Raw genomic sequence first — 27,334 nt, 5'->3', positions numbered from 1 at the left:
CAACACGAATGCAGTTAGCTTTACTCGCTGGAAAGACAGAGAGGGAGGAGGGGGGTTAAAAGATTAAAGAGGGAGTGGGAGGAGGTAGTGTGTAGTGCAGCAGTGAAAGCGATCAGAGGCTGGCTTAAAAAAAAAACCTCTCCCGTGTGTGTTCGCGGTAGACCTATTGGTGTAGGGGAACAAGCGAGAGAGAGAGGGAGGGACAGAGAGAATGTGTGTTTGTACTTGGGCTGAAGTAAAACAGGATTTAAAACACAAGATGGCTTCCTGAATGGATTGGAGCAAAGACGAGTGATAGTAGGGGTTAGACGAGAGGAAGCTTGAGTCTTCTGATGGGGATACGGCCAGCCGACGGAGAGAGAGAGAAGCACACCAAGGCAGATTGGCTCACTGGGTAAATATTAATTACCAGGCAGAATGCCGGCCCTGGAGGGGGTATATTTGAGATAGAGTAGAGGGGGGCGGAGAGACCAGGAGGGTTAGCTGGAGACAAAACACTGCCGGCACTCTAAACAGCTAGATGGGGGTAGGGTTAGGGGGACAAATGTAAACTGATGCTATTGTTTCATTTACTTAAATGATTACTGTTGTTACTGTAAATGTAACAACCCCATTGCAGTGTCTGAACGTTGCTTTTATTCTCTTATTGACAGTAATCTATACATGAATATAAACTGTATATGAATTATGAAGATGTAATAATGCATGACCATTTACCTGAAATATTAAATTGATATGAGGTCATGGTGATATTTAAAGGCAAATACAGTAGCTACAATCGTGAGTAGAGGCTATCCTCTTTCATGATGCATTACATAATTTTATCATTAAAACAGAACCCTTGCTCTCTCACTCTCTCACTCTTGCTCATAGCGGTGAGGAAGCACCAGCTTGGCGTTTGAAGACAAATGGAAGTGATATGTGTTAGGGTTGTTTTCTGTCAGGATGGGAGAATATGAGAATGGGATTATATAGGTAAAGATGAATGAATATAACTATTCTTTAGGCAGTCATGTGTGGAGTGACACCTCTTTAAAAAGGCTCATCATATTATTCTATTGATTGTTGTTCTCTCTCCCTCCCTCCCTTCTCTCTCTCTTTCTACCTGTTTTGAATGGCTGGAAAGGTGGAACATTTTGAGGACAACAGTAAAGCCTGGTTTGTAAAGGCCAATCTGGGGACAGAGGTAAGAGAGACTCGACCTGGGGCAGATAGACAGAGCTGGTGGGTGTAATATCTGGTCTATTTCTTTGTTATTAGTGTGATTGGAGAGCCTCAGTCCTTGTGTTCCTGCTGGTCTCTCATCTGTCTGTGATGTCACAGGGGAAGTTTAATGTAAGTCGCTCTGGATAAGAGCGTCTGCTAAATGACTTAAATGTAAAATGTCCCTTGTCTGTTTTGTTGTCTTAGTGTTGTTGGTTTAAAATAAAGAAGAGTTTAGTAGGTTTAGAGTAGTAGGTTTCCATACATTGGGAAGGGAGGTAGGCTATATACTGCTGCAGCTTTTTTAGTTTGTGTGTGTGTGTAAGCACATGTCCATGTTTCTGCATCATATTAGTGAGCTTCACACTTGCCCCTGATCTACAAACAGACATACTGTAAATAGACATCCACTGTCGTCACTGTCGTGCCCATTGCATCGGTCTGTTGGCGCTCAAGCCGGTGACCATGTTTGGTTTGTGTTCAGAGTTGTCTGAGCTCTGTGTCATAGAGGAGAGGTGTTTAAAGTCAGGTGTGTAAACCAACACATATTGTAGTGCAGTGTGTAGTTAGTTCTCTTCCCCCTCCAGCTCGCTGCATGGCTGCTAGTCCAGCGCTCAGGCATTCTGGCGGCTGCGTCGTGCACTAGGTTGTTGTGATTAAGTGGCTGGCGGCAAGGCTGGGTCGGATTTTAAAGCGTCCCGGGCTGGGTAGCGATTGGCGGCAGAGTCAGGCATGTGCTGAGAAAGGCGGCCAGCGAGAGAAGGAGGAGGAGGAACCGTACTCAGCTAAGAGACTGGGGGCAGGCCCTCCTCTCAGAGTTCTGAAGTCAGCTGAGCTAAAAGTTAGTGGGTCACACAGACACACATGCGCATGTGTGTGTGTATGTTTGTGGTAACCTGTAGCACGTGGCCTCTAAGCACTGGCGGGCTGTTGTTCCCTGGTCTACCAAGTCGTGGCACGCTTGTGTGTTTATATACGGAGTGAATCTGCTACGGTTTCAGACAGAAGATTCTGTCCGTGCTGTTGCTGAACTGGCAGTCTGTTTATAGCAGGAGACTAGCAAAGCTGATCAATGTCCAATATTCTGACACGTGTCTGTTTTTGGAGCATTCTGTCATTGTTAGACTGGTTATCAATGTTGAGTTTTGACATGTGTACCTCTGTATACTCTGTATAGTCACTTTATTTTGGGCAGAATTGAGTTGTAGGCTTTTCTTGTTGAACTGACTGTTTTCACAGTTTCAGTTAGACATGTTCAGACAGTCAGAGAAATGGTTGTCATGTTAGTTTTGACCTCAGTGAACTTCTTCAGGTTTGCTGATAGGCTACATTCTTATCAGCTAAGGCTCTTGGCCACCATCTGTTGTCATGATTAAAGAGAGAGTTCACCCAAATTACAAAATGAACAATTGGTTTCCTTACCCTGTAAGCAGTCTATGTACAAGGTATGACAGCAATCCATGCTTGGGTTTAGTTTATTTGTCCGTGTCTGGCAGTGTTTCCAAATGCTAACATTTTAGCATTTGTGACACAATTCCCATTCAAGTCATGGGGCCGTTATTAGCATTGTTCGCATGTTCAAATCATCTATACGTGACTTTGGTGAGCTTCGCAATCAATTTTTGGATGATTTGGACATGATGCGCGAAAAATGCTAATATCGGTCCCATGACTTGAATGGGTTTTTGCCACAAATGCTAAAACGTCATTCTGGAAAATAGTCAAGGCCAGCTCACCCCATCCATACAAACATCCCCCCCGTTGAAGAATCACTTCAGCATACTCTATAAAAATCTAGTTTTCACTCTTTAATTCTACATTGTATATACATACGATATACAAATAAATATACACATTCAATGTATACATTTTCAGTTCTAGAAGGGTTATACTGGGCTTTGTAGTAGGGTTCTAACACTTTGTAGTAGCTTTTCAGGAAATGCTAGAGCAATGTTAGTTACCACAGACTGCGCTGGTGTGATTTCTCTTCTCTTCAAATGAAGTGTTTCCTTTTCATTCATCAAATGTGCACCTGCACCATGCGCAAATACACGTAGACTGTAAACCGGAAAGCTGGATGGAACAAAGACACTGAGTCATTGTGTTTCTGACTACAGATGGAAAGTCCAGTGCTAGCAGGTTTGGTTTAACCAGGGTGTGTTCCAAATGGCACCCTATGGGCCATGGTCAAAAGTAGTGCACTAAATGGAATATGGTGCCATGTTGCGGAATCCCCTCCCTTGATTTAGAAAGGGTTAGCCGTGACCTCGTTTCTGTGGCAACAGTGAGTGGCGGATGACATCATGGCATGACCTCCCTCTAGGATGGTCATGTGTTGAGATGGGTTGCGTGTGTGTGTGGGAGCGATGTGTATGTAGTATTTACAGAAAGTTTCAGGATAGCTATTCCATTCAGCTTGTTGGCAATAGGCCATGGACTGTTTGTTGGATTGAGAAGGTGGAGTTTTGAAAAGACTGCCCACATGTAGAGAACAAATGTCAGAGCTTTCGATGAAGAATCACAATGCACCTGTGTTCTGTAGAAAACAGCTCACAAGTTCTTAGGAACGTATCTGTAGAGCACAATGAACAATTATTCCTTTTGGTTGTATTTGCATTGGTTACGTCAGATATTCTTTAATTATCAATAAAACCTGTTTAATACCACTTGAAATCAAGTGTCTGTCACCCCATAATACTCCTCAACCAAGATGTGCATGAAACATATTGAGCCTCAGTGGGAACCTAAATGACATTTGGATTCATGTTCTGTATTCACCAACTCATTCTCCTCCCCTGATGCAGTCTACAGGGACCACTCAAATGTCAAGAAGGGGTTGAGTATCATCAGCATCCCTGTTGCATGTTTCTGCTCTAATGAACACTCTATAATGGACTCTCCTGCAAGTGGTGTCTCTTCCCCCTCATCGAACCAGTCTGTGGGGCTGACTGAGGACCCATGGCTTGGCCTAAGTGGTGTCTCTTCCCCCTCATCGAACCCGTCTGTGGGGCTGACTGAGGACCCATGGCTTGGCCTAAGTGGTGTCTCTTCCCCCTCATCGAACCCGTCTGTGGGGCTGACTGAGGACCCATGGCTTGGCCTAAGTGGTGTCTCTTCCCCCTCATCGAACCCGTCTGTGGGGCTGACTGAGGACCCATGGCTTGGCCTAAGTGGTGTCTCTTCCCCCTCATCGAACCAGTCTGTGGGGCTGACTGAGGACCCATAGCTTGGCCTAAGTGGTGTCTCTTCCCCCTCATCGAACCCGTCTGTGGGGCTGACTGAGGACCCATGGCTTGGCCTAAGTTTACGGTGCCCTGTATATGGTGTAGCATGGTTGTAGTGTTGTGGCTCTCGCACGTGCCGGCTGGCCTCTGGTTTCTCCTGGAGTACAGAATGGCTAAGGCAGTTAACGAAAAATGAATGGGGGAGGAGGAAGAGGCTGTAGTGGCATGTGTTTAACTCGCACCCCTCTGCTGGCTACTCTCCCTCTCAGACTGGGAACTGTTTGTGTACAGCACTGTCATGAATCCTGCCGAACCATGATTACACGTCACAATTTAGAACGTATCCCTGTAGCTTTGTTTTGAGTTTTCATGATATTGGAGGCATGTCAGGTGTGTTGCTTGGAGCCATGTCTGGTGTGTTGCTTGGAGCCATGTCTGGTGTGTTGCTTGGAGCCATGTCTGGTGTGTTGCTTGGAGCCATGTCTGGTGTGTTGCTTGGAACCATGTCTGGTGTGTTGCTTGGAGTCATGTCTGGTGTGTTGCTTGGAGTCATGTCTGGTGTGTTGCTTGCGGTCATGTCTGGTATGTTGCTTGGAGTCATGTCTGGTGTGTTGCTTGGGGTCATGTCTGGTGTGTTGCTTGGAGTCATGTCTGGTGTGTTGCTTGGGGGCATGTCTGGTGTGTTGCTTGGGGGCATGTCTGGTGTGTTGCTTGGGGTCATGTCTGGTGTGTTGCTTGGGGTCATGTCTGGTGTGTTGCTTGCGGTCATGTCTGGTGTGTTGCTTGGAGCCATGTCTGGTGTGTTGCTTGGAGTCATGTCTGGTGTGTTGCTTGCGGTCATGTCTGGTATGTTGCTTGGAGTCATGTCTGGTGTGTTGCTTGGGGTCATGTCTGGTGTGTTGCTTGGGGTCATGTCTGGTGTGTTGCTTGGGGGCATGTCTGGTGTGTTGCTTGGGGTCATGTCTGGAAACTATTTATACACATGGATACAATCTGCTAGGCTACAAGCTTGGTATATAGACGATACAATATGGCTTGAAAACGTTAGATATTTTACAACAGACGTCATGGTTATTGGATATGTATGGTATGTAGTGGTTGATGTAAAGCATGACAGAGCACAGGGATTGATGGTGTGTTCTCTGCAGTGCTACAGGCAAGGCGAGCGTTGGCCCTTTAAAACGGGCTACACCTGACTTGAACATATGGGGAGCTAATCTTAGCCTGACTCCTGGGAGAGACAAGGCTGGCAAAATGCCACTGTGCAGGGGAAGGTTCTCTCTATTCTTTCACTTTAACTCCCTCTATATATTTATATTTATCTCCTCTCTCTAGTTCTCTCTCCCACTCCTCTCTCGATCTAGCTCACTCTCCCTTCTCTCTCTCTCTCTCTCTCTCTCTCTCTCTCTAGCTCTTTCTCCCACTCCTCTCTCAATCTAGCTCTCTCCCTTCTCTCTCTCTCTCTAGCTCTTTCTCCCACTCCTCTCTCAATCTAGCTCACTCTCCCTTCTCTCTCTCTCTCTCTCTAGCTCTTTCTCCCACTCCTCTCTCAATCTAGCTCACTCTCCCTTCTCCGTCTCTCTAGATCTCTCCCACTCTTCTCTCGCTCTAGCTCACTCTCCCTTCTCTAGCTCTCACCCACTCCTCTCTAGCTCACTCTCCCTTCTCTCTTTATCTCTAGTTCTCTCACCCACCTCTCTCTCTCTCTCTCTCTCTCTCTCTCTCTCTCTCTCACCCATCTCTCTCTCTCTCTCTCTCTCTCACCCACCTCTCTCTCTCTCGCACTCACCTCTCTCTCTCTCTCTCTCTCTCTCTCACCCACCTCTCTCTCTCTCTCTCATTGGTGTTAGGTTGTTGCACCATAGTTGTATTATTTTCTAATATTTTCCTTCACTGTACTGCTGTAGCCTACTGTTTGTTGTATATCTGTCTTTGATGCATGGGTCTTGGTCAGATTCCTACCCATAGTAATCCAACTGAAAGAAGGTGCTATTGTGGGATTTAAACAGTATGACTTCATCTAACTACAGTGACATCATCTGCTATCCATTCCACTGTTTGTCAAATACAGTATTTGAACCATCCTCCTTTTGTTCACTACGTTAAACCCTTTCACCCTTTCTTCCCCCCATCTCTCTACCCTCTACCCCCTTCCCTCCACCCATTCCTTGCCTCCTCATATTTCCCTCTTTTCCATTCAGTCCCAAGTCTTTCCCACAAAGACCACTCTTTTAAAAACACTATTCCTTCTTCCTTTTCCTCCCCCTCTCTTGGTGCTGGAGTGTTTTTGGTGACTCCACCCTGGCCTCTCCCTCCCCTCTCCTTCCTCATGCCTCCTCTCCTCCTCTCTCCCTTTCTGAGGAGTGGTGCAGTGGGGTAGGCAGGCAGACCTCACACCCCCAGGTGGGCTGTGTGTGCGCGTGCTGACTTGCACATGCCTCGTGTCAGGGAGGGCAGAGTCAGGTGGATAACCTACACCGCCACCCTACGTCTCTCTGTGTCCCTCTCTCTGTCCCTCTATGTGTTTCTCTCTGCCCAATTCTGTTCCTGCCCAGAGCAGAGTAGGAGCCCACAGGTCAGGGACAACACAGAGTAGGGGAAAAACAGAATTAGTGAGCAGAAAGATGGATGAGGATAGATTCTCAGATATTTTTGTTATTCCTGTTTTCTATGCTACACTTTCAGTCCCACTCAGCATTCATCCTCACCAGTGCACCCACTGACCCTCTGTCATTGTGTATGTATGCGTGAGAGCACAATCCAATGTGTTACACAAGCCAGCCAGCCTGTACTCTGCAGTATTCACTCTTCTGTGTACAGATAGAGGAACAATCCTCTAAATGTTAATTTGCGTGTGTTCCCCTGTTTATGTGACCCTTAGTGTGTTTGCCTGTGTGTGTTTCTCTGCCTGTGTGTGTGTGTGTGTCACATGGAGCATGTGTGTCAGAACAGATGACCTTGATGGTATGAGGCTGAAGGGGAGGAGGGTGTGTAATGTGGTAATGTGGGTCAGAACAGATGACCTTGATGGTATGAGGCTGGAGGGGAGGAGGGTGTGTAATGTGGTAATGTGGGTCAGAACAGATGACCATGATGGTATGAGGCTGGAGGGGAGGAGGGTGTGTAATGTGGTAATGTGGGTCAGAACAGATGACCTTGATGGTATGAGGCTGGAGGTGAGGAGGGTGTGTAATGTGGTAATGTGGGTCAGAACAGATGACCTTGATGGTATGAGGCTGGAGGGGAGGAGGGTGTGTAATGTGGTAATGTGGGTCAGAACAGATGACCTTGATGGTATGAGGCTGGAGGTGAGGAGGGTGTGTAATGTGGTAATGTGGGTCAGAACAGATGACCTTGATGGTATGAGGCTGAAGGGGAGGAGGGTGTGTAATGTGGTAATGTGGGTCAGAACAGATGACCTTGATGGTATGAGGCTGGAGGGGAGGAGGGTGTGTAATGTGGTAATGCGGGTCAGAACAGATGACCTTGATGGTATGAGGCTGGAGGGGAGGAGGGTGTGTAATGTGGTAATGTGGGTCAGAACAGATGACCTTGATGGTATGAGGCTGGAGGGGAGGAGGGTGTGTAATGTGGTAATGTGGGTCAGAACAGATGACCTTGATGGTATGAGGCTGGAGGGGAGGAGGGTGTGTAATGTGGTAATGTGGGTCAGAACAGATGACCTTGATGGTATGAGGCTGGAGGGGAGGAGGGTGTGTAATGTGGTAATGTGGGTCAGAACAGATGACCTTGATGGTATGAGGCTGGAGGCTGAAGGGGAGGAGGGTGTGTAATGTGGTAATGTGGGTCAGAACAGATGACCTTGATGGTATGAGGCTGGAGGGGAGGAGGGTGTGTAATGTGGTAATGTGGGTCAGAACAGATGACCTTGATGGTATGAGGCTGAAGGGGAGGAGGGTGTGTAATGTGGTAATGTGGGTCAGAACAGATGACCTTGATGGTATGAGGCTGGAGGGGAGGAGGGTGTGTAATGTGGGTCAGGGACTGACGGGAAGACATTAGAGTGGGGGTTGGACCCTGCTCTGTCAGGAACACAGAGCAATGATCTGATTTGGGTGTCTGGACTCTGCCATCTATTGATGACCTAGGCTGTGTTCCTCCATAAGAAGATATGCACTGTATACTGCATAGTCCTCTGCTGTTAGAGAAGATGGGACCTGAATGGAAGACACAGTGGTTGTTCTGACACAAGCCTCCCTACACATGAGGGGAGAGGGTTGCATGTGGTTGCATCATCCGCTAGGACTACCTGATGTCTTACACCTGCCATCTTCTACACTGAGAGCTGGGCTCCTCTGTATCCTGTAGAAATAAATCATATGCTCTGTTTGCCATGTTTTGTAATTTACATCATTGAGATTCACCCCACCTGTCTTGATCAGTGGAGGCTGGTGGGAGGAGCTGTAGGAGGATGGGCTCATTGTAATGGCTGAAATGGAACGGTATCAAACACATCAAGCATATGGAAACCACGTTTGACTCCGTTCCGATTATTCCATTCCGGCTAGTTCAATGAGCCCATCCTCCTACAGCTCCTCTCACCAGCCTCCACTGGTCTTGGTAAAGTAGGTACATACATGCGTTGGTGTGTGTGTGTGTGTGTTTTCTTGTCAGTGTCGGTGAATGGTTGGATGAGAAGATGAGTCAGACTAGTAGTCATGGTAAAAATGTGAACACAGCTGCACTTCTCTATACTGTCAGCAGTCCTACAAGGCCAATACTCTGCTTTGTGCATGTGTGTGTGGAAGAGTGAGAGACGGAAATGGAGGAGTTGAGATGTTGAATCACACGTCCTGATGATTGTCAAGTTAATTTCATTTCTGAGAAACCACATACCACGCACCTCATGTTCAAATAGAGTACTCCTACTGTACGTGTTGAATTGTCCGTCTGTTTTTGGAGTCATCACATTCTCCTTCTTTAGGTGTCCCTCATCAAACAGCACCTGTGTCGTTATTATTCACGATGTCAGTTTATCATTTGTTGCTATGGAACTACCTTGTATTGTTTTGAGAGCAGAGCACTCACTTTTCTATGAAGTCGTCTGTGCTAGTTGTGTGCTTTGTGGTTAGAGAGTAAACAGGGTTGTTTTGTCTGTTAGGGCTTTAGGAGAACACAGAGGGCCTTCAGAAAGTATTCATACCCCTTGACTTATTCCACATTATGTTGTGTTACAGCCTGAAATCAAAATGGATTATATTGATATTTTTTTCTCACTCATCTAATACTCTGCATGCCAGTCTATATTGTTGAAGAGTTAAGGAAAGACTGACTGCGTCACTTCTTGTTTTGCTAAGAAACTACAAATTGTTTGCATAGTCAACTTACACACAGCACTGACACACACACTTACCCCACCAGACATGCCACCAGGGGTCTTTTCACAGTCCCCAGGTCCAGAACAAATTCAAGGAAACATATAGTATTATACAGAGCCATGATTACATGGAACTCCCTTCCATCTTATATAGGGCAAGTCAACAGCAAACCTGGTTTAAAAAACATAAATACAAAAATACATCACGGCACAACACCTCTCCCCCAAGTGACCTACTTGGTGTGTGTATGTACTGACATGCATGTGTAACTGATAGATGCACGCACACCACATGTTTTTAAATTAATGTAAATTGTAAAGTATTTTGTATTTTTCTTTATGTGTCAGACCCCAGTAAGACTAGCTGTCACCATTGGCTTTGACTAATGGGGATCTGAATAAATCAAAAATCATCTACACACAAAACCCCATGATATTTCAACTGTTATTTACATTTCACTTTGAAAAGAGTGGATGTTAATTTGTCCCCATCCGACACATAAAGGGCTGGTTTACTGGACACCAGAAAGGGTACGCGGGTAAAATCACTGGGGAAGCTGGAGGGGAGGAGTGTGTTACTTTATGGGAAGCCTGGCTTCCCTTGGCATGAATACATACCACTGCTGAACACAGATTCAGCCTAGTCTTGGATTAGAAACAAACTCAATGGAAATTCTAATCTGTGTCCAGAAAACAGCCCTTTATGGGTCCATAATACAGTCCGGACACGGCCGTCAACTGAAGTGACTCTGACGTACTGAGGTGACTACCAGGGCCAACAGGGCTCATCAGGGAGGTGGCGGTCTTGCCATACTAGATAAGTAGGTCTGTTGTCTGAGGTATGATGGCTGCTGGTCTGCTCTTCTCTGGCGGTCTATCACAAAACAGTAGCACTAACCTAAAACTACCTCAGGGTTACCGTAACAAACATTGATTATGTTTGCTTACTTTTTTGGGAAAGAAATTAATTTAAAAAACAGTATAGTTCTGACAGGAGAATTGGAGTGTAGACTTCTATTAGTAGATGTATCTGTTGTATTTAGTGGCCAACTGGTTGCTTAAAAGCATCACGATTATTTAACCGAACTCCAACTGTCTATATGGCATAGCGAGAACAGCTTTTTAGAAATAGGTTTGGCTAATCAAATTCATATTGTGAATTCATATTCATGTTGTATTCAAGTGTCAAATAATGTAGCATTTCTGGTTCTAAAAACTGGCGAGTGGTACGCGGTGATACAGTTTGCTTATTTTGTTGTTTTACATGCTCATCTGCTCACAACAAGAGAGTGTGTGTTATTCTAGAGAATGGAGAGGGTTAAGTTCGCTCTAAGCTCAAGAAATGCTGTGTCACTGTACTGGGGGAGAGAGCAAGCGTAGTCAGGAGGGTGGATGAATGAGTGTGTGTGTGATGGGGGAAGGGGGGGGGTCTACACACTGTCATATGACACATCCGCCCAGCCTGTGCGAGCGGGTGGGCAGGGTGGGAGCGAGGTTGTGAGATTCTGATGATGTAACAGCTATGTCATAACTACATGCTTTCACTAGCTCTCACGCCCACCTGCCCCCTCTCTCTCTCTCTCTCTCCCCCCCCCCTCTCTCTCTCTCTCATTGGTGCTTCCTGGGCATGTGACATAACAAACTTCCCTTTACTAGGCACCGGCTTGGGTTGTGCCGTGTTTGTCTTTGGGTTGTGAGTGTGTGCCAGACAGCGCTGGTGGAGGACTGTGAACAACAGGGCCAGAGAGTAAAAGCCTCAAAGGGTTGGAGAGACACTGACTGTGATGAACCTGGAGCGAAGGAAAGCAAAGGAAGGGACGGAAACCAAACTAGTGAGAGAGAAAGCAGGAGCAAAAAAAGAGAGCGTCAAAGAGAGAGATCGAGGGAGAGGTTACTCAAGTTAATCCAGCAAGTGCGCAGCGCTCACATGCTCAGTGAGGGATAATAAGAGAACGATACTGCGCAGGAGCCAACAAGGATCTCATCTGCATGGAGGAGAGAAGAGACGTCGGCCATGTTTTTTCCCCCTCTTCTGCCATAAATCCGATTCCAAACTTCTAGCAGTGCTGGTGAAGGAGAGAGTGAGGACAGAGAGAAGGTGCAGAGAAGGGCGGTCAGAGGGGTAGCATGAACAAGTGGAGCGAGCCAGCGACGATGGTGCTAAAGCTGAGCAATGGTGAGGGGATAACGTTGGAAAAACATTGGAGGGACCGAGTGAGACTGAAAGACCAACCCGGCTGACTGGAAGGAGAGGCAAAGCAGCCACGCCGTGGAGAAGGAGAGACGCCGGAATCGTTTCTGTCCTCTTAGGCTTTGTTGCAAATGATGTTGCTGTTTGTCGACGTCTCTAGTACCACCATGTCACTGTGGACGTTCTCTGTCAAGCGACAAGCCGCTCGATCTCTGTTCCCGCTTCCTTCTCGTATCCATGGTCTCCTCTCTTGCTAGAGCCGAAGTCACATGAATAAGACAACTTACTAGGTTGTTGTGTGAGTGTTGCATTTCTGTAGCTCAACATCTCTCCTTACTCTCCCCTCTATGTTCCTCTCCTCTCTACTGTCTCTCTAGCTTCCTTTATCCCTGTGGTTAGTATCTTGCCAAACTGTCGTCGACCGCTGCTTGTTCTGTTCCCCAGCCTCTAGTCCTCTAGTCTTTATTCCTCTCTCTCAATCACATTCAATCCTCCATTCTCTTCGTCTTTCACGTGTATGAATCAGGAAATGAAAGGCATTAGAAACGATTGAGTGTAAAACGTATTGGCACCTTTTTAAAGTCATCTCAAGCCATCGCTATCCTCTGGTATTTAGGAGACTCGCTGTGCACTGTCTCGCCTTCACAAGTCCTAGACTGCTCCTCTTCCCCCGGTATTACCTCGCAATGAGCGACACATCAGCCGGCGGTGAAGGTAACAGACCTGTAGAGAAATAAATAGTTATTATTAACATAGTTGTGGTAAAAGGCAGAGAAACAAACAGAGAGATGGTCATCGGCTTTGTGGCGGCCAATGGACTATGACAGAAACAGACGTAAAGATGGAAGTACAGCTTGTCTCGCAGGAGAAAGACGAGTCTGAATCGATCAGATTCAAACCACCTACAGAGATTCTAGTTGTTTTTCTTTAATTTTTTCAATTTTCCTGTTAATGTTCAGAGAGGGCTGCTGAGATTGGCGTTTGCCTGTGAAGCGTCTTCCATCACCTCCGTGCTCAAAAACCGCTCCGCTCTCAGATATCCAAATTATTAGACGTTACTGGATGGACTAAAACATATAACATCATGTTTTATGAAACACACTGTTATGTATTCAAAGTGTTAGTTTTCAATAAGGGTTTGTGTGAGAGAGAGAGAGAGAGAGAGAGAGAGAGAGAGAGAGAGCATTGCCTGGTAACAGCTCTGCTGCAATGTGCTGCTGTTTCTAGGGCTGCCACTAGCCTCCAACACCCAGCTCCTCTCTCTCTCTCTCTGTCTCTCTCTCTCTCTCTCCGCTAGCTGCACACTCCTCCATTCCCTCTTACGTGCCCACTGTGCCTCAGAAAATGGCCTCTCACTCTGCACACACAGAAGAGAGAGGGGGAGGAGAGGGAGAAAGAAACTGACTGAGCGAGAGGTAGAGGAGCGGAGGGAGAGAGAGAGGGGAAGGTGGGGGCTGCAAGGAGATCCAGACTGTGAGCGTAAGAGAAAGGAAGGAAGGAGCAGAGAGGGATAATGGGGGAGGAAAAGGCAGAGAACCGAAAGCGACGGCCGTAAGAAGAGACAGAGAGCGAGCGTGTTGGTTGGTTGGGGGAGGTGTGTGTGTGTGTGTGTGCGTGCGTGTCAGCTCTTATGAATGTGTGCCGCACTGACTATAAAAAAAGCCTCTGCCAGATTGCTAGTGGCTCCTAGCACCACTATTCTATGCTCCTCTTTACCTCTTCTCCCCTCTGTGTTTCTCCACTACGACTGTCAGGACGTCTAGACCCATGTAAGTACTGGAGCTGTCTGGGGCTCTTTGCTGTTTTTTTTTCTCATGGTTCTTCTTTCACGTTTTCTCTGTGAGAGACAAGGCAGGAAAGGCAGTGGAGGGGTTGGGGGTGGGAGAAGGGAGGGAGGGAAGGAGTGGGGTGGAGTGAGAGAGTGGGGTAGGAGAATGAGGGAGGGAGTGGGGTTTGGGTTGGGGGTGGGAGAAGGAGGGAGGGAGTGGGGGTGGGAGAATGAGGGAGGGAGTGGGGGTGGGGGTGGGAGAATGAGGGTGGGGGTGGGAGAATGAGGGAGGGAGTGGGGGTGGGAGAAGGAGGGAGGGAGTGAGTGGGGTTGGGGGTGGGAGAAGGAAGGAGGGAGGGAGTGGGGTTTGGGTTGGGGGTGGGAGAAGGAAGGAGTGAGGGAGTGGGGTTTGGGGTGGGGGTGTGAGAAGGAGGGAGGGAGTGGGTTTTGGGTTGGGGGTGGGAGAAGGAAGGAGGGAGGGAGTGGGGTTTGGGTTGGGGGTGGGAGAAGGAAGGAGGGAAGGAGTGGGGTTTGGGGTGGGGGTGGGAGAAGGAAGGAGGGAGGGAGTGGGGTTTGGGTTGGGGGTGGGAGAAGGAGGGATGGAGTGGGGTTTGGGGTGGGAGAAGGAGGGAGGGATTTGGGTTTGGGGTGGGAGAAGGAAGGAGGGAGGGAGTGGGGTTTGGGGTTTGGGTGGGAGGAGGGAGGGAGGGAGTGGGGGTGTCTAAATGTGTGGATTTATGTTCAGCTGTCTACTCCCAGGCTTTATGCCCACCTCCTCCCCTCCCTCCCTCATTTTTTGCTTTGTGCTGTCAACCTTGAGGGCATCTGTTTTGGTCTGGTGGAGGTGGGGATGGACGTGTAGTGGTAGTTGCATGTTGTTTGAAGGGACTAGTCTCAGTGACTATGGTGTCTAACAGGTTAGGCAGTCTCTTCTAGTTTGGCGTGTTGATGTTTTGGAATGGAAGCGCCGTGTGTGTGTGTGACTGAGTGTCCTGGCAGGAGAGAGGTGTGTGTGTGTGTGTGTGTGTGTGTGTGTGACTGAGTGTCCTGGCAGGAGAGAGTAGGGTGTGTGTGTGACTGAGTGTCCTGGCAGGAGAGAGTAGGGTGTGTGTGTGTGACTGAGTGTCCTGGCAGGAGAGAGTAGGGTGTGTGTGTGTGACTGAGTGTCCTGACAGGAGAGAGTAGGGTGTGTGTGTGTGACTGAGTGTCCTGACAGAGAGAGAGTCCTGACAGGAGGGTAGGGTGTGTGTGTGTGACTGAGTGTCCTGGCAGGAGAGAGTAGGGGTGTGTGTGTGACTGAGTGTCCTGGCAGGAGAGAGTAGGGTGTGTGTGTGACTGAGTGTCCTGGCAGGGAGAGAGTGACTGAGTGTCCTGGCAGGAGAGAGTGTGTGTGTGACTGAGTGTCCTGGCAGGAGAGAGTAGGGTGTGTGTGTGACTGAGTGTCCTGGCAGGAGAGAGTAGGGTGTGTGTGTGTGTGTGACCGAGTGTCCTGGCAGGAGAGAGTAGGGTGTGTCTGTGTGTGACCGAGTGTCCTAGCAGGAGAGAGTAGTGTGTGTGTGTGACTGAGTGTCCTGGCAGGAGAGAGTAGGGTGTGTGTGTGACTGTGTGTCCTGGCAGGAGAGAGTAGGGTGTGTCTGTGTGTGACCGAGTGTCCTGGCAGGAGAGAGTAGGGTGTGTGTGTGACTGAGTGTCCTGGCAGGAGAGAGTAGGGTGTGTGTGTGACTGTGTGTCCTGGCAGGAGAGAGTAGGGTGTGTGTGTGTGTGTGTGTGTGTGACTGAGTGTCCTGGCAGGAGAGAGTAGGGTGTGTGTGTGACTGACTGTGTGTCCTGGCAGGAGAGGAGGGTGTGTCTGTGTGTGAGAGTCCTGGCAGGAGGGTAGGGTTTGTGTGTGACTGAGTGTCCTGGCAGGAGAGAGTAGGGTGGGTGTGTGTGTGTGTCCTGTGTGTGTGTGTGACTGAATGTCCTGGCAGGAGAGAGTAGGGTGTGTGTGTGACTGAGTGTCCTGGCAGGAGGGTGTGTGTGTGTGTGTGTGTGTGTGTGTGTGAGATGTCCTGGCAGGAGAGAGTAGGGTGTGTGTGTGTGACTGAGTGTCCTGGCAGGAGAGAGTAGGGTGTGTGTGTGACTGAGTGTCCTGACAGGAGAGAGTAGGCTCTGGCACGCTGTAAATAGTTTTTCGAGCACATGGTCTGCACTGTCAGAAGCACCGTGGTAGGTACCTGCAGGTGTGAGCGTGCCACAGTGTGTATAGTGCAGTGTGTAGTACGGCGTGTATGAAGAGAGAGAAGGTATTCGTGACAGTCTCATTTGGCTAAATATACACTATATATACTAAAATATGTGGACACCACTTAAAATTTGTGGATTCGCCTATTTCAACCACACCCGTTGTTGCCTGGTGTATAAAATCACGCAGTCTCCATAGACAAACATTGGCAGTATAAGGGCCTTCCTGAAGAGCTCAGTGACTTTCAACATGGCACCGTCATAGGCTGCCACCTTTCCAAGAAGTCAGTACGTCAAATTTCTGCCCTGTTAGAGCTGCCCTGTTAGAGCTGCCCTGTTAGAGCTGCCCAGGTCAATTGTAAGTGCTATTATTGTGAGGTGGAAACGTCTAGGAGCAATAACGGCTCAGCCGCGAAGTGATAGGCCACACAAGCTCACAGAGCGGGAACGCCAAGTGCTGAAGCACGTAGTGTGTAAAAAATTGTCTGTCCTCGGTTGCAATACTGACTACCAACACTCACTGGAAGCAACGTCAGCACAATAACTGTTCGCCAAAAGCTTCATGAAATGGGTTTCCATGGCCGAGCAGCCGCGCCAAGCCTAAGATCACCATGTGCAATGCCAAGTGTCAGCTGGAGTGGTGTAAAGCTCGCCACCATTGGAGCAGTGGAAACACATTTTCTGAAGTGATGAATCATGCTTCAGCATCTGGCAGTTCGACGGACGAATCTGAGTTTGACGGATGCCAGGAGAACGCTACATGCCTGAATGCATAGTGCCAACTGTAAAGTTTGGTGGAGGAGTAATAATGGTCTGGGGTTGTTTTTCATGGTTCGGGCTAGGCCCCTTAGTTCCAGTGAAGGGAAATCTTAACGCTACAGCATTCTAGACGGTTCGGTGCTTCCAACTTTGTGGCAACAGTTTGGGGAAGACCCTTTCCTGTTTCAGCATGACAACGCCCCCGTGCTCAAAGCGAGGTCCATACAGAAATGATTTGTCAAGAGTGGTGTGGAAGAACTTGACTGGCCTGCACAGAGCCCTGACCTCAACCCCATCAAACACCTTTGGGATGAATTTGAAGACTGGTTGCGAGCCAGGCCTAATCGCCCAACATCAATGCCCGACCTCACTAATGCTCTTGTGGCTGAATGGAAGCAAGTCCCTGCAGCAATGTTCCAACATCTAGTGGAAAGCCTTCCCAGAAGAGTGGAGGCTGTTGTGGCAGCAAAGGGGGGAACAACTCCATATGAATGATTTTGGAATGAGATGTTCAATGAGCAGGTGTCCACATACTTTTGGTCATGTAATGTATCTCGAAAGTCCCAGTTAACCGGTTATGAGAACTGTCATTATGGTCGTGTTATTGTTTGCACAGTAGATCCCTGTAAGTTTCAGTTTGAGACGTACAAAGCAACGATACAATTGTTATTGTATGTGTTTAAGAGTGAAAAAGAGTATCAGTGTATCAACTGTATGAAAAGAGAGCAGCAATGTGACTGACTGTGGGTTGTTGGGTTGTGCATTTTAGTGACCGCTGATTCAACAGACAAGTTATCCAAACTCTTGTTACTCACAACCCCGTCTCAGTTGAGTCTGCGGTAGGGCAACTTGGGGCCTCTCACTTATCGTCGGCCGGCTGTCCTCCCCCCACCCCTCCAGGGACCCCCACCAGACACCCGGAACAAATGGTGAATTATAAGGGCCTGAGCAAGCGGCCCATCCAATAAGACACTTCAAAAGCCCATTTAAATAGATTCAAACCACGGGAAAAGCAGGATGTCTTTCTACTTCAGCTGTTAACCAACTATATGAACTACAAACGAGAGCTGTGTTCGCACTGTGAACATACTGTAGATATGATCAAGTCTGCATTGTAAACCGACTAGCATTGTACACAGACCTGTTGGGTCATAACTCAAACAACAAACCAGTCTAGTTCCTCTCTTCTAGACATGTTTAATGGTGTAGCCTACCTTTTATGTCTACCTGTATATGTGTGTACAGTAAACTGTGAATGTTTGTGTGTATGTGTGTATAGTACGTGTGTGTGTGTGTGTGTGTGTGTGTGTGTACAGCATACTGTATGTGTGTGAGGTGGACATTATTATGACTGTGTAGTCCTTATAGAGCTCTGTCTGTCTGAGCTCACAATGCTTCAGGCTTTATTAATATCTGTCTGTCTGAACAATAGGGCAGGACTTACCTGCTGTAGCCTCACTGTAAAACTTCTAGAATTAGACTTGAAGATGTTCAGAGGCAAATAAAAAACGTTAAATGTATTATTTGGTTATTGTGATATTTAGTGTGACATAGATTTGTGTCTCTTGTGTCGTTGTTGAACATACAGTACCAGTCAAACGTTTGGACACACCAACTCATTCCAGGGTTTTTCTTTATTTGTACTATTTTCTACATTGTAGAATAATAGTGAAGACATCAAAACTATTAAATAACATATGGAATCATGTAGTAACCATACAATTGTTAAATAAATGATATATTTGAGGTTCTACAAAGTAGCCACCCTTTGCGTTGATGACAGCTTTGCACACTTGGCATTCTCTCATTGCCAAAATCCCAAAGTATCCCTTTAACTGAGCTTGAAACAGTGCAGATACACGATTTAAGCAGAGATCTGTTGCATTTTTTAAAGTCAGTGTTATGTTGAGAGGGCTGCACTGAGTATACCAAACATTAGGAACACCTTCCTAATATTGAGTTTCACCCCCCCCTTGCCCTCAGAACAACCTTTATATGTCGGGGCATAGACTCTACTAGGTGTTGAAAGCGTTCCACAAAGATGCTGGCCCATGTTGACTCCAATGTTTCCCACGATTGTGTCAAGTTGACTGGATGTCCTTTGGGTGGTGGAACATTCTTGATACACACGGGAAACTGTTGAGTGTGAAAAACCCAGCAGCGTTGCAGTTCTTCACACAAACCAGTGCGCCTGGCTCCTACTACCATACCCTGTTCAAAGGCACACACATATATTATTTGACTTGCCCATTCACCCTCTGAATGGCACACAGACACAATCCATGTCTCAATTGTCTGAAGACTTAAACATCCTTCTTTCACCTGTCTCCTCTCCTTCATCTACACTGATTTGAAGTGATATCAATAAGGGATCATAGTTTTCACCTGGATTCCCCTGGTCTGTCTATGTCACGGAAAGAGCAGGTGTCCTTAATGTTTTTTACACCCAGTGTAGAGTGTTTTGACAACAGCACTGCTTTGGTTGCACTGTCAAAATGTCACTTTTAGTTTTTCCCTCCAAAATCATCAGCCAGGCCAGATCCTCTCCATAGTGTTTCAGTCTCTTTTCTGAAGGTCTAGTAAACAGTGATGTCATGACAGCTAATCTATTGGATGAGCAGGTTCAACCCCCAGATGAGATCATCAGCACTATGCTCTATCTCTAATGGATGCTAATCGAAGGCTGTCGCTACTATCATCTTATTAAGCACACTTGTGAAAGGGCATCAAGATCGTAACCATATACTAACAATAGCTACTCTTTGCTACATCTTTGCTCTCTCGATCCTTCAAACATTTGTTGAGGCATCATGCATTGATTGTGTTTAGTCTTACATCATGGTGATATGACATACAGGTGTTGAATGCTGCAGTCTTGTAGAGATACAGTAGATAGTCCCTTGTCATAAAGGCCTGAGGGGGGAGAGGTTCAGGACCAAAGGATCAGAAACCAGGAATCCTGCTTGGCTAACCTGATTCAGACAACACTGTTCAGTTGGCCAATATAGTAGACAGTCGTTGACAACACAGAGAGCTAATTGACATTTATAGACTGGTAATATACAGTATGTTGACATTCAAACGGGGAAGTTGAGTTGCAAGTTTATTACCAGTAATGATAGAAGTGAATGGTAGATATGCACTATACAATGGATGCTGTAGTTCACCTCCTTCTCCTTCGCCTTTCACTTGTTCTTCCTCATATAGAATAGATGTTAATAATAATAATAATAATGGCCCTGAATTGTGTGTGTTTGAGTACTTTTTCAATGATCCTTTGTGTCTTTGGGAGGGGGGGGGTTGGTAAACCTTTACATGGTCTGACTACTGTAATAGTGTGCATATTACTGTGACGTGACTTTAACACTCAGAGAGATTTTTAGCCAGTGCCCTATCATAATCATTATTATTTGTCTGTTCTCTGTGAATGTTTTGTTTGAGTATAATGTTATATTAAGATGATCAACTGAAGAAACCTAGTTGTAAACATGTTTGAACTATATTATTTTGTATATTGATTGCGATTGTTTATTCTGTGTTGATGCATAGTTCCTATTTAGTTTTTCTGGTTCCTTGTCCCTAACCTGTGTCCTCTCACTCTCTCACTCAGACTGTTTCGGACGCTCGTTCAGTGGATGGCCCCAGAAGAGGAGGCCAGATGGAAACTGGGTCACATAACCGCCTCAAGGAAGGCGGTTTGCTGAGCCTGGAACCGACCAATGGGGTGAGCCGGCATCCCAGGGACACCCATGAGGAGGGTGGAGCTGGCCTGGAGCCCCAGAGGGAGCCCCAGCGGTCAAGGAGTGTTTCCCCAGGACAGGGCTGTGTACCTGGGCACAGCAAAGCCACCCAACCCCATCTGCAGCAGCACTGCAATGGCTGGAGCAGTAGTGGTAGGACACCTGGGAAGCCTGTCCATGAGGCAGACATGGAGGTTGCACGCAACCTGGTAGCCTTCTCAGCCAGCGTGAGTGTTGGCTCCCTGCCCCCCTCAGGTCACCTTGAGCCCCAGTCCCACGCCATCCAGCTGTATGAGAAGTTCAACCAGGAGATGGGCACGGGTGAGGGGGCCGCGGCTCAAGACAGACTCCAAGCCCCAGAAGGGGAAAACCAGGCTAGCCCCCAGAGGACCTGAACACCCTGCAGAATGCCCTGAGCCAGGCGCGCCACGGCCACAAGCCCCCCAACTGTGACTGTGATGGGCCAGACTGCCCGGACTACCTGGAGTGGCTGGAGAAGAGGATCAAACAGACATGGGCTGGGGAGGAGCGGGACAACAACACGCCCTGCTCCAAGATGACCACTGACACACTGCCTCATCTACAGCCCCCACACTCACAGCAGCCCCCCCACCCCCAAACCCATGTCAATGGAGGTAACCCTCCCTCCGGTCCACCACTACACCCACATCAACAGGGCCAACACCCAGCCCCTATCCCCTGCTCCCCTCAGGTCCTCTTCATCGCCAAGGAGAAGAACGTCAGTCTGCAGACGGCTATTGCCATCGAGGCCCTGACCCAGCTGTCTGCCACTGTCCCCCAGACCGTGGTCCCTCCTGCCCAGGCCTCCTCCACCAACCAACCTCAACACCCCCCTCTACACCTCCAGTATGGCACCCGCCTGAACCCCTCCTCCTCCAACCCCATCTCCTCTTCGTCCTCCTCGCGTTCACAATCCGTCCCTCCTGGACTATACCCCCAGCCCCAACAGAGCCCTGTGTCGCAGGAGCAGCAGCACAGACCCCAGTCCCATGGTCATCCGGCCCACGCCTCCCATCTCCCGTCCTCCACTTCACCCTTCCCCCGGCAGCCCCAGGCAGGCAGCCTCCTGCCTCACCACCAGCAGTGGCAGCAGCAGCAGGGCCCTGGGGGATCCCAAGAGCAGAGGAACCAGTGGATGAACTCAGATTCCCAGCAGCCTCGCTTCGCCCCTCCGTCCGGTGGCCACAGCACTGGCGACCCCATGTTCGAGCTCAAACAGCTACTTGGGGACTCCAGCGGAAAGTACATAAGCGGCCCCTTCAAGTTGCCCGTCCCACACCACCACATCAAGCAGGAACCAGGGATGCCTCGGGTCAAGCAGGAGGTAGACTCTGGGGAGTACCAGAGCTCTGCCTGCGCCTCCATGGGGGGCTGCTACAGCTTGATGAATGGCCAGCAGCAGCCTAGGTACCCTGGTCCTCCTCTCTCCCCGGGCAGCGCAGCCATCCGCCACTCCACCCAGACAGCTCTGCAGCAGCACCTTCACCACAAGAGGAACCTCTTCTCCAACTCTCCCGGCCTCCCAGGCCTCTGCCCTCTGCGTCCCGCCAAGGCCTGCCAGAACCTCCGCAAGTGGTGGCCCCAACAGATGGGCCCCGAGGGCCAACCCGTCCCCGTGGCCATCAAGCAGGAGACCAAGAGAAGGAAGAGCACAGCAGGGACATCTCCGCTCCTCAAGCAGCAGGCAGGGGGTGGGATGCTGCTCCAGCCAGGCCCCAAACCCAAGACGATAGTCATCAAGAAGACCAAGCAGAAGGTCTCCCTGCCAACCTTCCTGCCTCACAGACAGATCTCCATACAGAAACCGTCTCCCCTCACCATTACCGGAGCCCTGCCTCTAGCCAGCGCCCACCCAGTTTCTCTCCCTCTCCATACCTTCCCCCTCCTCAGTAACCCAACTCAGGCTGCCACAGGCCTCCCTGCCCCTGCCCAATCTCAGGTATCCATTTTAAACTCTTCTATTGCACCCTCTGTCGCTGCTTCTGCCTTGTCTGTAAACACTCCAGACGTCTCAACCCCTCAGCCTCTCCCTGTAGCCCTGGACATCCCAGCAAGCTCAGCGGAGGCCAGCGCCACACAGACCTCCACCACCTCTCAGTCCATACCAGGCCTCAGTTCCCTGGACCCCAAGTTTGAGGAGCTGATCTGCCAGTTTGAGGCAGAGTTCGGGGACAGTTCATCCTCAGCCCCAGAACCCTGCCCTTCACAGATCCAGAGCCAGCCCCAGGACCAAGCCCCCTCAGCCTCAGCCCAGCCCGTGGTGACAGAGTCTCAGCCCAAAGTTAACTCAGGACAAGCCAGGCCCCCATCACCATCCAGCGCTGCTCCATTAGCTCCTACCACAGCTCCACCTGCAGACAAGGAGGAGTCAGGGAGTATGAGTAAAGTAACCTCCATCACACAGCCCTCCACTGAGAGCCCCATGGAGGAGCAGCGGGAGGCAACCAAGCTGCCTCTCTCCCCGTCCCAGCTGCCCAAACGCATGAAAATTGAGACCAATGGGAACGTAGCTGTCCTCTCCACCACTGGATTATTCTCTGATGGGGGCGAGGACGACACCCCCACTAAAGACGGATTCCCTCTTAACCCCTCCCTAAAAGGCTTCCTTGAGTCTCCACTACGCTACCTGGACACGCCCACTAAGAGCCTGCTAGACATGCCCGTCAAGGACCTCCAGGCTGAGTTCCCCACCTGCAACTGTGTCGGTGAGTGGTGTGTGTCTGTGTTTGTATTGAACCGTTTTTAATGTAGCTACATTTAGACCACTGTTGGCCCCGCAGAGGTAAACATGGCTGTACACTCCCAGTGAGTGGGCTTGGGCTGCACACAAATGTTGTTGGTATATAATTAAAGTATATAGTATAGAAACACACAAACTCATTTAAAAGACTTACAAAACCAATAACTAGCCTACAGATTTTTCTGCACTTGTTATGTCTAGGTGTCTTAGGCCTAGATACATGGTGTTCATGTGTGTATTAATGTGAGGAATCAGAATTTTACAACGGTGTTAGATGCCCAGGGAGAGAGCAACCTTACCTTGGTTCAGGTCCTGCTCTCTCTATCTTGACCTCTTGGTCTGTCAGTCCATGTGGATTATTGTTGGTTCAGATGGTGACAAAAATGAACATACAAAATGGAAAACTACCAACAGGCATGCCCAAACTAAAGATTCAAAAGAAACGAAAGGCCTCAAGGCAACCAAAACCAGCAGCCTAACGGCTCTCCAAGCTGACACTCTGACTGAGGACCTTAACTCTTAGCCTACCGCCGCGTCCCCCGTTGAAATCTAACAAATCAAAAAAATCCCCATCAAAATCTGTCTGTTTAAGCTAGAGATATCTGGTATATTTCTTTTGCATGGGTCACGTCTGAAACCGCGATCTGCGGTGAAAGGTGAAATCGTCTATAGCGTCCGAACGGTTTGGCCTACACTAATATGACCCCTCTGGAAAGTTGAGACTCTCATGAACATGATGGAGTCCTCTGTTTTGCTCTAGGATGCCCACAAGATTCTACCTAAGGTCCCCGGTACCAGTTTTAAATCATTTATTGAAGTATACTACATGACCGAAAGTATGTGGACACCTGCTCGTCGAACATCTCATTCCAAAATCATGGGCATTAATATGGAGTTGGTCCCCCTCTGCTGCTATTATTATTATTGCCCCCACTCTTCTGGGAAGGCTTTGCACTAGATGTTGGAACATTGCTGCAGGGACTTGCTTCTATTCAGCCACGAGCATTTGTGAGGTTGGGCACTGATGTTGAGCGATTAGGCCTGGCTCGCAGTCGGCATTCCAATTCATCCCAAAGATGTTCGATGGGGTTGAGGTCAGGGCCCATCTCGCTTTGTGTACAGGGGTTTTGTCATGCTGAAACAGGGAAGGGCATTCCCCAAACCGTTGCCACAAAGTTGGAAGCACAGAATGGTCTAGAATGTCATTGTATGCTGTAGCGTTAAGATTTCCCTTCACTGGAACTAAGGGAAAACAGCCACAGACCATTATTCCTCCTCCACCAAACTTTACAGTTGACACAATGCATTGGGGCAGGTAGTGTTCTCCTGGCATCCGTCAAACCCAAATTTGTCCGTCAGACTGCCAGATGGTGAAGTGTGATTCACCACTCGAGAACGCGTTTCCACTGCTCCAGAGTCCAATGGTGGTGAGCTTTACACCACATCAGCTGACGCTTGGTTTGTGCATGGTGATCCTAGGCTTGTGTACGGCAGCTCTAGCAGGGCAGAAATTTGACGAACTGACTTGTTGCAAAGGTGGCAGCCTATGATGGTTCCACGTTGAAAGTCACTGAGCTAAGGCCATTCTACTGCCAATGTTTGTCTATGGAAATTGCATGGCTTGGTGCTCAATTTTATACACCTGTCAGCAACGGGTGTGGCTGAAATAGCCAAATCATCTCATTTGAAGGGGTGTCCACATAATTTTGTATATACAGTACTAGTCAAAAGTTTGGACACACCTACTCATTCAAGGGTTCTTCTTTATTTTTAATGTGTTCTACATTGTACAGTAATAGTGAAGACATCAAAACTATGAATTAACACATGGAATGATGTAGTAAACAAAAATATATTTTAGATTCTTCAAAGTAGCCACGCTTTGCCTTGATGACAGCTTTGCACACACTTGGCATTCTCTCAACCAGCTTTACCTGGAATGCTTTTCCAACAGTCTGGAAGGAGTTCCCACATATGCTGAACACTTCAATCTGCGGTCCAACTCATCCTAAACCATCTCAATTGGGTTGAGGTTAAATCACTCTCCTTCTTGGTCAAATAGCCCGTACACAGCCTGGAGGTGTGTTGGGTCATTGTCCTGTTGAAAAACAAATGATTGTCCCTCTAAGCGCAAACCAAATGGGATGACGTATCGCTGCAGAATGCTGTGGTAGCCATGTTGGTTGTGTGCTTTGAATTCTAAATAAATCAGTGTCACCAGCAAAGCACCCCCACGCCATCACACCACCTCCATGTTTCACGGAGGAAACCACACATACTGAGATCATCCGTTCACCTACTCTGCATCTCACGAAGACACGGCGGTTGGAACTCGAAATCTCAAATTTGGACTCATCCGACCAAAGGACTGATTCCACATGTCTAATGTCCATTACTCATGTTTCTTGGCCCAAGCAAGTCTCTTCTTATTATTGATGTCCTTTAGTAGTGGTTTATTTGCAGCAATTCGACCATGAAGGCCTGATTCATGCAGTCTCCACTGAACAGTTCATGTTGAGATGTGTCTGTTACTTGAACTCTGTGAAGCATTTATTTGTGCTGCAATTTCTGAGGCTGGTAACTCTGATGAACAAACTTTCTCTTTGTTTATTTGAGCTGTTTTTGCCATAATATGAACTTGATCTTTTACCAAATATGTATATCTTCTGTATACCTCCCTTAGCTCTTCACAACACAAGTGATTGGCTCAAACGCATTAAGAAGGAAAGAAATTCCACAAACTAACTCGTAACGAGGCACACCTGTTAATTGAAATGCATTCCAGGTGACTACCACATGAAGCTGGTTGAGAGAATACCAAGTGTGCAAAGCTGTCATCAAGGCAAAGGATGGCTACTTTGAAGAATCTGACATCTAAAATATATCATGAATTGTTTAACACTTTTGTGGTTACCACATGATTCCATATATTATTTCATAGTTTTGATGTCTTCACTGTTATTCTACAATGTAGAAAATAGTAAAAACAAAGAAAAACCCTGGAATGAGTAGGTGTCCAAACTTCTGACTAGTTTGGACACATCTATGTATACAGTACCAGTGCCTAAAATAAAGGGATAATTACATTCAGAATAAACTTCCTTTAGATTTTTTGGAGACTATATGTTGTAGTGAATCTGTTATTCAATGTGTTTCTATTGGCTAATAGCAGTAATGCCAATGTGATCCATGGTATCTTAATGTTTAATCAAATAGTTAAATGATCCTTTGTATGACCATCTTAAAACATTTCCATATGTTAGCTTAGACCCTCCCTCGGCTTAGACCCGGGCTTAGACTCTGGAGGGTTCATTGGCAGAACCTGATGTGCTTATCAAACCTTGGCTCAGCACCTAGACCCAGTTGCTGCCACCTAGGGGATGAAGTGTGGAAGTGTATCCTATGATCGCATACATTTAGTGTTAATTGAAGACATTTCACATACTGTACAGCAGAGGCTGAGGCTATACAGCAGCCGATGTACACTCTTAGAAAAGGTACTCTCTATAACCGAAAAGGGTTATTCAGCTGTCCCCATAGGAGAACCCTTTTTTGGTTCCAGGTAGAACCTGATTCGGTTCCATGTAGAATCATTTGAACAGAGGGTTCTACATGGAACTCAAAAGGGTTGTAGCTGGAACGTAAGAGGGTTCTCCTGTGGGAACCCTTTTTTCTTGATGTATAGAGGCTGTTACTACTGTTCATCAGGTGGTCCAATCACTTCTTCTCCAGCTATTCTTGCTGGAAATCAAATGAGTGTGTCTGAGAATGTGTGTTGCTAGCCAGCCAGGGTGGGTGTGTGTATGTTGCTGGGATGTGCGTCCCGAGCCACTACTCTCCAGTAAGCTACAGTGCAATGTGCATAGAGAGACAGCGGTAACAATAGGGCAGCCATTGTGTCCATTGTGTGGGGTGGCTGTGTGGATGTGGCTGGCAGACAGCACAGAGCAGACACTCTGTCTAGGCTACATGTCTGACAGAGTGGGACACAGTCTCTTTGGCTTCGTCCCAAATGGCACCCTATTTCCTATTTAGTGCACTGGTCGAAATTAGGCCACTGCTGGGATTCTGACATACAGAGACTAGCTTGACATATGCAGTAAGTACTGTGGTAGATATACTGTAGA

At 47.9% G+C, this 27,334-nt stretch overlaps 1 protein-coding gene across 1 annotated transcript in view; it reads left to right on the top strand.

The window, feature by feature from the left end:
- LOC135513913 (methylcytosine dioxygenase tet3-A-like) overlaps positions 1-27,334 on the top strand; it is a 65,615-nt gene that overhangs the window by 10,683 nt on the left and 27,598 nt on the right. Inside the window, 3 exon segments of the mRNA XM_064936919.1 lie at positions 1,127-1,186; positions 20,317-20,823; positions 20,826-23,172. Of these exon segments, the coding sequence (XP_064792991.1) occupies positions 1,127-1,186; positions 20,317-20,823; positions 20,826-23,172 (2,914 nt within the window).

Source organism: Oncorhynchus masou, chromosome 25, assembly GCF_036934945.1.
Source record: "Oncorhynchus masou masou isolate Uvic2021 chromosome 25, UVic_Omas_1.1, whole genome shotgun sequence".
NCBI classification, from domain to species: domain Eukaryota; kingdom Metazoa; phylum Chordata; class Actinopteri; order Salmoniformes; family Salmonidae; genus Oncorhynchus; species Oncorhynchus masou.
Note: the sequence above shows the minus strand (reverse complement) of the source record. Positions and strands in the feature narration are given on the sequence as shown.